Source organism: Arachis hypogaea, chromosome 12 (genome assembly GCF_003086295.3).
Source record: "Arachis hypogaea cultivar Tifrunner chromosome 12, arahy.Tifrunner.gnm2.J5K5, whole genome shotgun sequence".
Classification (NCBI taxonomy): Eukaryota; Viridiplantae; Streptophyta; class Magnoliopsida; order Fabales; family Fabaceae; genus Arachis; species Arachis hypogaea.
In genome coordinates this window covers 100,156,038-100,165,844 of record NC_092047.1, presented here as the reverse complement: position 1 = coordinate 100,165,844, position 9,807 = coordinate 100,156,038, and the positions used below count along the sequence as shown (strand labels likewise).

General features: G+C 26.3%; 1 protein-coding gene across 1 annotated transcript; it reads left to right on the top strand.

Annotated features, from left to right (window-relative positions):
* Window positions 1–6,930: 6,930 nt before the first annotated feature.
* LOC112727869 (uncharacterized) lies at window positions 6,931–8,937 on the top strand. The gene is made up of 3 exons (XM_025777792.2): window positions 6,931–7,250; window positions 7,633–7,959; window positions 8,560–8,937. Exons 1-3 carry the CDS (start codon window positions 7,184–7,186, stop codon window positions 8,709–8,711), a joined length of 546 nt encoding a protein of 181 aa, XP_025633577.1. The 5' UTR covers window positions 6,931–7,183; the 3' UTR covers window positions 8,712–8,937.
* Window positions 8,938–9,807: the final 870 nt, after the last annotated feature.

Here is a 9,807-nt window from a genome sequence, read left to right as displayed (position 1 = left end):
AATAATAATAATAATAATAATAATAATAATAATAATAATAATAATAATATTGTACATGGTAGCCTGATATATATTTAAAAAGTTGTGAAATATTTTATGAAAAATATCTGGAAATCCTAATTTATATATATTTTTAATTATCTTTCTAGTTTTTTAATAAAAAAAGTTTTGAATTTTTTTATCTTTTCGATATGATAAACCACCAAATTAAAAATGCTCTTAAATTATCAAATCACTAAAAGAAGTACTCTCCAAATTTGTTAATGATAAAAATACTCTTAAAATATTTTAAAATATGATAAAAAAATAAAAAAATTAATTTTTTTATAGGTAACAATTGAATTTTATATTTAGCAGCAAACTATTTGTACATTTGATCTGTAATTTTGTGGAGATATTTGGATAATAATTTAAAAAATACATGAAATAAAAACTAAAATTAGACCGCTAGATTTTTTTATTTTTAAAAAATATTTTTGAAAATTTACAAAAAAAGTTGCAAAAAATATTTATTTAGTATAAAATTACCAATTTTGGTGATTAATTTTTTAATCATGCTTATAAAAAATTATATCAAAATTAAATTAAATTTCTGAAGTTCTTGTTGAAAATATATATTTAATATTAGATATTTTTATCATATTTTAAAAATATTTTTATTGTTAACAAATTTGGAAGATACTTTTATTAGTAGCGATTTAATAATTTAAAGGCATATTTAATAGTTTACCCTTTTGATATTTTCAAAAAGTATATACAGTTAAATTTTTTATTCATTTAAATATTAAAAAATTAATTTGAATAATAAATTAAAAATCTCAATCATTATTCATATTTTATTGTGCATAAATATATATGAAACCAGAGTGCAAGAAAAAGCTAAGAATTACGAGATCGATTTGAGTTGTTTCTAGGTAGCGGTAAACCATATTGCTCTAATTTAGGTTGTGTGTTGAGGTTATTAATTAAAAAATATTTTATAGAAAAAATAATAAATTTTATTTTTTTAATATATATTGATTGTGAATTTATTAAAATAAAATATTAAAAAATTATTAATAATAGAGTATATATTAAGTCCCTTTAACTTAACGTAAGAGCTGATTAATTATTATGAGTTGCTATCAATTAGTTCTACTTAATAATTGGTTTTTGGTAGCTACTAATAAATTGTTATTTGCAAATTTGCTATCCCTAGACTTTTTGAGTTTTGACGGCTTCATGGGTACAACTAATTAATTGTTAAGAGATTGATGTCGTCGCTTAGGAATTGACTTTTTCTTCTTTCCTCCTTAGTCATTTCCTTTTTTTTTTGTTCCCTATCAAAGCTGCGTCAACTTTTTTTTTTTTTCAATTTTTGTTTTAATTTATTATTAAGATGGATACAGGTTGGATAGTGGATAGTGGATACTATACTACCGGAAAATGGAAATGAGTAAGTCAACCCATGAGTTAAACTGAGTTCAAATTATTAATAATAATTCAATAAGTTGAGTTTATAAGATCCTAATTGATGACAGTGAGCACGATATTTAAGTTTAGTTCATTTGCTCATCATGAGCTAGATATATTATATATAATATCAAATATTTTTTGCATACAAATTATTTTGACATACAAATTCATATAAATTTTTTTAATTTAATTTATCTCACGCGCTTCTCTTCTTTGTCATTTCTAATATTTTATTATCACAATCGAATTAAGTAATAATCTCAAGTGAGTGAAAGTCGATCCCACAAGAATTAACAGATTAAGCAAACAAAATCAACTGATTAATCTAGTCAGACTAGTAAATTAAAATTTTAAAAGTCTTGAAACATAAACAGAAAATAAACGAAACAAAAAGAAAAACAAACAGTAAGTTGAGAGGTAATATGAATTAAAGAATAAAGCTTCAAAGATGTTGAAACTTTCGAATTAATACTTTTCACTTTTAACCTTGATTATGCAAATACTTTTATGGCAAACCATTAGTAATCAAACTCCAATTCTTTGGTGATTTAATTTTCCTTTAACCTAATTAATCGCTAATCCCTTAGTCAATTATTTAATAAAAGAGTTGAAGAACGTTTTTGATTTATAAAATCACACAATTCATAAGAGTTTAATCTAGCTAATTCTATGCCACTTATCAATTCAGTTTCAAAACTTATAAATTATGAGAATCGGTTTTCAAGTTTAATTCAATTAATCAATTTTTCAAGAGATTAAGAAAATTCAAGTTAGAGAAGAATTGTTTTCCAATACATTCAAACCCTTTGAGATGAAGAACGAAAATCATTTCTTAAAGAGGAATCAATTACATCAATTAGAAATAGAAAAGTTATTGCATTAATCAATAGAACAAACAGAGCTCCTAACCTTAACTGAAGAGAATTAGAAACTCATGCTTGTTGTGAAATCCTTTAGAAAAATAAAACGGCCGAATAAGAGAGACGAACAAAGTGTCCCCTCTGTCTTAAATATTAACCCTAATTCAAATTCAAATTCAAATGAAAACAGAATCAAAACTAAAACAGAATTAAATCTATTTCCTAATTATTCTCTACCGAGAAGATATCTTCCTTGATTGCTTGTGATATTTAATAACTGTCCTCATTAATAGGCTTGTGATTGATCCTTCAAAGGTTAAGACATTGAAAAACAAAAGGCCTTAATGTTGCTTCTAGAATAGGCAGCGAGGCCCACGTAGTGCGTGGCTTGTTCCATGTTATACGTGACTTGTATTGAGAGAGTGATCCTGGAGTGTTATTTATGGGCTCATGTACAATGTGAAGTAGGCTGCGTTGTATGTGAGCCAATTTTCACGTACAACAGGTGTGTGCGTACGTACACTTTGCCAAACTCTCCTATGCTGTGCATACGCATGCATGGGTGTATACATATATCTCCTGCGTAGTACGTGAAAATGCCTACGTACTATGTAAATTGTTTAATATTTGTGATTTGTGCATACGCACAGGTGCGTGTGTATGCACACTTCCTTTTACTTCTTTCATGTAGTGTATCAATTTGGTTCACGTACAACGTCAATGCTTCCTTTTGCTTTCCAGGAGCTTTCTGTTCCATAGAGCTTTCTGTTTCTATGATTCTTCTGTTTCAGGAAGCTTTTTTTTGCATGCTTTCTATTCTGTTTATTTGTGTTTTCCTTCGTAAGCTTCCTGTAATTAATCAATTCAACTAATCAAAGTAATATTCATTCTAACCTCAAATTTATTGATTATTTAACAGAAATTTTTAATAAATTACTTGAAAACAAGGGGGAAAAACACTAAAGATGCACACACATCAATAATATAGTCATTTTTGTGTGTTATTTTTAAATTGAGTTTGTGTGTCGCAATCAATAAAGAAATTCGGTGTTAGAGTTATGAATCTGAATTATTATTATGATGAATTTGCTCCATTCTCGTTTCGGTGTATTTTAGAAAATTTTCGGCATATATTGGAAATCTTTCAGTGTATTGTGAAAATTTTTTAGTGTATTTTTATTTTGATATATTCTGCATAATTCAAAATTCTTCCTCTTCCTCCTCCTCATCTTCTGTTGTTGCTTCTTCTTCTTTTTTACCATCATCATCATCTTTTTTTCTTATTCATCTTTTTCTTCTTGTTTAACATTCTCAAATTTCTTCTTGTTTTACTCTCTTAACAAGAATAAAAACAAAAAAATTAAACAAAGAAGAAGAAGAAACACATAATACTGTAAAATTACTTGAAAGATGATGAACTTACATTTATTCAACTAAAAGAAAAAAAGAAGAAGAAAAAATGCATTAAAGAAAATATTTTTGCACATTTGTAGCAAAATTTTGATGTAGGAGTTCTGAATCTAAATTATTATTGTGATGAATTTATTCCATTTTCGTTTGGTATATTTTGCAAATATTTTGGTGTATTTTGGAAATCTTTCGATGTATTTTTATTTTGATAAGTTCTGCATAATTCAAAACTCTTCCTCTTCCTCTCCTCCTCCTCATCTTTTGCTACTACTTCATTCTTCTTCTTTTTCATCGTCGTCGTCGTCGTCATCATCATCATCATCATCATCATCATCATCATCATCTTCTTCTTCTTCTTCTACCTTCTCAAGTTTCTTCTTATTTTACTCTCTTAACAAGAATAAAAATAAAAAGTCAAACAAAGAAGAATATGAAACATATAATACTACAAAATTACTTGAAGATGATGAACATACATTCATTCAACTAAAAAAAAAGAAATATGAAAAAAATGCATTAAAGAAAATATTTTTGTGCATTTGTAGCAAAATTTTGGTGTAGGAGTTCTGAATCTGAATTATTATTCTGATAAACTTGTTCCATTTTTTGGTATATTTTGAAAATATTTCAGTGTATTTTGAAAATCTTTCAGTGTACTGTGAAAAATTTTCGGTGTATTTTTATTCTGATAAATTTTGCATAATTTAAAACTCTTCCTCTTTCTCCTATTCATCTTGTGCTGCTGCTTCTTCTTTTTCACCATCATCATCATCTTCTTTATTTTTTTTATTCATCTTTTCTTTTTTGTTTTACCTTCTCAAGTTTCTTCTTGTTTTACTCTTTTAACAAGAATAAAAATAAAAAAATCAAATAAAGAAGAAGAAACACATAATGTTACAAAATTACTTGAAAGATGATGAACTTGCATTCATTCAACTAAAAGAAAGAAAGAAATAAGGAAAAGAAGAAGAAAAAAAATACAACATTAGAGAAAACATTTTTGTGTATATGCAGCAAATTTCGGTGTAAAACGAAGATATTTATGTGTGTTGTTTAAGAATTTTTGGTGTTTTTGTACTGATAAGTTCTGCATAATTCAAAACCATTTCTCTTCATCCTCCTCTTCTTCTGTTTCTTCTTGGGAGAAAAAATCAAACAAAGAAGAAAAAAAATACATAATGTTGTAAAATCAATAAATAGAAGATGAGAAAAAAATGCAGCAATAATAACAACAATAAAAAGAACGACGATGAGGATGAAACACGTGAAGAAGAAGAAGGAGGAACGTGATAAAAAAAGAAGAGGAATGCAAAGAAGAAGGAGAAGAAGAAGAAGGAGGAGAAGAAAGAGGAGGAAGAACGTAAAATACAAATGTTGGAGAAGAATTGTTTCTTATTTTGCGCTATTTAAAGTTGAAAAAGCGCGTGTTTATACGCTCTCTAAATTGAGGATTATTTTTGTTGGATTTGAACTAATTTGTATAAACTTGTATGCCAAAAAAATTTGTAAATATAACATGTCTCATATAATAAACACTAGCAAGTAGCAACTTTGCAAACAGATTCAATTATTTTTCTATTGTTTTAGAATAATTATTTTTTATAATTATTTTCATATGATTGTAAATTTTAACATTCTAATTTAAAAGTTAACTAGAAATAATAAATTATAAAAAAATATGCATCGTTTAAATAATCATACATTTTTTTGTTTTTGATGATATTTTTTAACCTGATAAGTCAATGATTAATTTGTAGCGAATTTAAATTCTATTTAAGAGTTTATTACTAGTTAATGACTTATTATATGCACAAAGCGAAATCTAAATAATTTTCGACACTTAAGCAAATTAGTAAATTAACTGCTAGATTAACCTAAATTAATTATATTATCTTACCTTTTAAAAAATATAATAAATAAATTTAAATTAAATAAGTTAAGAAAAAAACATTACGTTATCGTATATAAGAAACTCAACATAAAGATAAGTATTTACGAATGCCATTATAAGTTAGTTATTTTTAAATGTCATTGAAATTTATTTCTTTTCCCACAAATTTAATTGGAAGCCAGAATAAAAATTTGCATCCCAAATATTATTCATCTTCCTGTATAATATTAATGGATAAAAATTATTTTATTTTTTTCTTAATTTTATATTTAATATTTTAAATTATTTTTTAGTAAAAAAAGTTTTGTTATATATTTAAGTTTTTTTACAACCAAAGTTAATTAAGTTAGTCTAAATCTAACAAAAATCAGTTTTATTGGCCTCCAACAATCTCGACTAATATAAACATTTGTATTCTGTGTTTCTCCTCATCCTTCTTCTTCGCATTTCTTTGTGCATTCTTCTCATTGTTGTTCTTTTATTGCTATTGTTGTTGCTATGTGTATTTTTTTTTTTCCTTCTCTTTTCTTAATAATTTTGCAGTATTATATATATATATATATATATATATATATATATATATATATATATATATATATATTATTCTTATTAAAAGAGTAAAACAAAAAGAATCATAAAAAGATAAAATAAGAAGGAGAAAATGAATAATTTTTATGCATAATTTTAATATCTCTTTATACTTTACAAATATTTTAAAGTAAAGACTTTTTTGACGTGTCAAATATATAAATTTTGAAAGAACATGGTTTATATAATTTTTTTTGTGCTTTGTCAGGAAATGCAAAAAAATAAAAATAAAAAATAAAACATTTTCAAAGTATGATATTCCTGCTTGTTACAAAAGCACATCAAGAGAGTCTAAATACCTTTTAATGACACTTGTTTGTTAGGTTTTGGAGTTAGTTATTAATTTTTACACTCCCACTTTTATGATGTAGAATTTTCAGGCTTATTATCATTAGTGGTATAAGCTGAACTTTCTTTGGTCGCTACATGTATAAAAAGTGTAAAAAATAGAAAATTTCTAGAAAAATATGAATGATTACAAAATATGCGTCTTGAGTCTTGACCACGATGCCGCCTTATGAATTTCTTGGAAAATTAATAATACATCCAAACACGTCTTAGTAGGTAGTAATCAATTAATACCATGACTCATGCATTACCACGAAACAATGAAAGTAAACGGCTCACACCAACGATCAAAAGCAATAAAGTTTAATAATTTTTTTTTAATATTTTCATAGAAATGTGTCTCATTATTTAATGTTGATTAAGTATATTGTGGAAAATGATATTTGTGACTAAGCCAAACTTTGAGAACCACATGTAACCGCGTCCATATACACGAATTAAAAAGTCTATTAGGGGACGCGTAATTTTGTTCCACTTGTCACATACAACTATATATAAATACATTCACATTTTAGTGCTACCAAATTCACAAAACAAATTCTCCACAGCTTCTCCTCAAAGATTTGAAGCACTCCTAAAAAGAAAAAACCAAACAAACAAACAAACAAACAACACCCATAATTTTGAAACCATGTCTTTCTCAAAGAAATTGCCTTTGGTTCTCTTGTTTTCTTCCCTTTTCATCCATGCATCTTTAGGTACGTATGGTCTCTTTGATATTTTTCATGTCTTGCTCATTTGTTTTTTCTTTCATACCACAATAATGAAGTCATTTTATATATATGGAATCAAACATAATTACTATGAGATAATTAGATATTATTAGTATAGCGTAGTTTAATTTTTGGGTCAATTAAGGAGAAACCACCTTGAATATATCAATCCCTTAATATATAACATTAAGTAAGTTAATTTATATATTATCATCGATTTTTATATCAAACAATATTTTAGGAAAATTTCAAAGTTGCACCCTTAAAAAAATGTCTCGAAAATAAGTAGGGCATGCAAATAATTCCTTAAATTAATTTGATTTTAGGATATATAAAATAATAAAATGTAAAATTGATGAATTGGCAGGTGAGTTGGTATGTGAGGACTTGCCAAAGGACTTGTGTGCATTCTCAATAGCCTCCTCAGGGAAGAGGTGCTTATTAGAGACGGAGAGAGCGGCGGACGGCGGCGTGGAGTACCAATGCCGGACGTCAGAAGCCGTGGTGGAGAGGATGTCGGAGTACATCGAGACGGACCAATGTGTGGCCGATTGTGGGGTTGATAGGAGCTCAGTTGGGATCTCATCTGATGCTTTTTTTGAGCCACAATTCTCCGGCAAGCTTTGCTCCCCAGCATGTTACAAGAATTGCCCTAACATTGTTGACCTTTTCTTCAACTTGGCTGCTGGAGAGGGTAAGATCGGAATTCATTTTTATTTTTTTTCCAATTCAATGCATGGAATAATTATTTTAAAGAAATCTTTGAAAGCTAAGTTATCTTATAATATGTTTTGCTCTTACTATTCACAATGAAAGCTTTCAACATACCACACCATAGGAAAATCATATCTTCAAATAAACTTCAAATCTAATCAAAGTATATATATTGTTCTTTATTCTTCACAAAATCAAAGAAGTAATTAATACGGATATGGAAGTGTTGCACATTTGCATTCTTTAGTTTAGATTGCATGCAGAGAGGACTCTGTTTATTCCATTATCACTTTTAAATGGCCAAATTTTTGTATCTGTGACCTATTAAAATGCATTTTATGGTAACTAAAATTATGATGACTATAAAATTTTGACAAAATTTAAAAAAATAGCTAAAATTAAAATTATATTTTTTAATTTAAACAAATAAAAAAAAATAACATTAATTTTAGCTATACTTTTTAAGTGTTGTCAAAATATATGATCACCATAAGTCCATAACTACTATTGTAATAACAACTATCATAAAATTGACCTTAAAATATATATATTAATTATTCTTATATTTAAATTTATGCAGGAGTGTATTTGCCAGAGCTATGTGAGAAGCACAAGACAAATCCTCACCGTGCCATGGTTGAGCTAATGAGCTCAGGAGTTGCAGCCCCAGGACCTGTTTCTAATAATCTCTCTGAAGATATTTCATCAGCATCTGCCCCTTCTCCACAGTAATCATCATCATTCTTTTTCACTCTTTTGATGGTGCAAATTTTAATGGGTTGGGTTTGGATTTAAATGTTGGTGTTGATATAGAATTTAGCATTATGTAACTAGTTATATATTTGTTATCTAAATTTATCAAATTTTGGAAATATTGTTGGTGGTCTTCTTTTTGAGAGAGATGATATGAACTTCGATACAATAAAAAAAAAGTGCTATTCTTGGTACTAGATACAAATTTCTCATGTGTTTGCTTTTTTTTTTTTAGTTTAATTTTGTTATGTATTAAACATATAAAAGAATTTTATATTATTGTCTAACATTTTTAAAATAAGAGCAATAATAATATCACAAAATATTGAAGAAAATCAGTACAATTACAATTACTGCACGACAAATCATAAAAATACAAATTAAATATGCTAATTGAAATTTATTGTCATTCACGGAGACAATTCTATATATTTTAGAATGAATATTCATTGATGATGGTAAAAAAATGAAAAATGCTAGAGGATTATCAGAATTTATTTTTCTTGACCATTAATTAGTTAATAATGTTTAAAAATATAAGATAATATATATTGTTGGATTACTAAATTAAAAGAATTGAGTTGATAGTAATGATTAAAAATAATAAATTCTAATATCCCTAATATTTCTCTAAACCAATAACCACCTTGACCTTGACATTCTAAGTGGTAACCCATAGATTGATATCTGATTGTCGATTAAATTTTTATGGTGGTTCTTGATATTTATGCTTTGCAATGATTTAGTCTTTAAGATTTAAATTGTATTATTTTCGTCTTTAAAATTCAGCTTTGGGTACTAAATTAATCTCTTAACTCTTTTGCGGAATGAAAATAGTACAATTGAAAAGATGAAACTCAAATACTACAATACATTATGTGAATATCAAGAATCACTTTAGAGATTTAACTATATTTATTCGTAAAAAAATTTGTATAAACAAGCGTTTTAATAATTTAAAAGAATTATTGAAAATTTTAATTTATTTTTTAATTATTTTTTAATTTTTAAATAAAAATTTTAATTTTATCTTTTTTATGTTTTCAAAAAATACTATATATATTTAAATTTTATT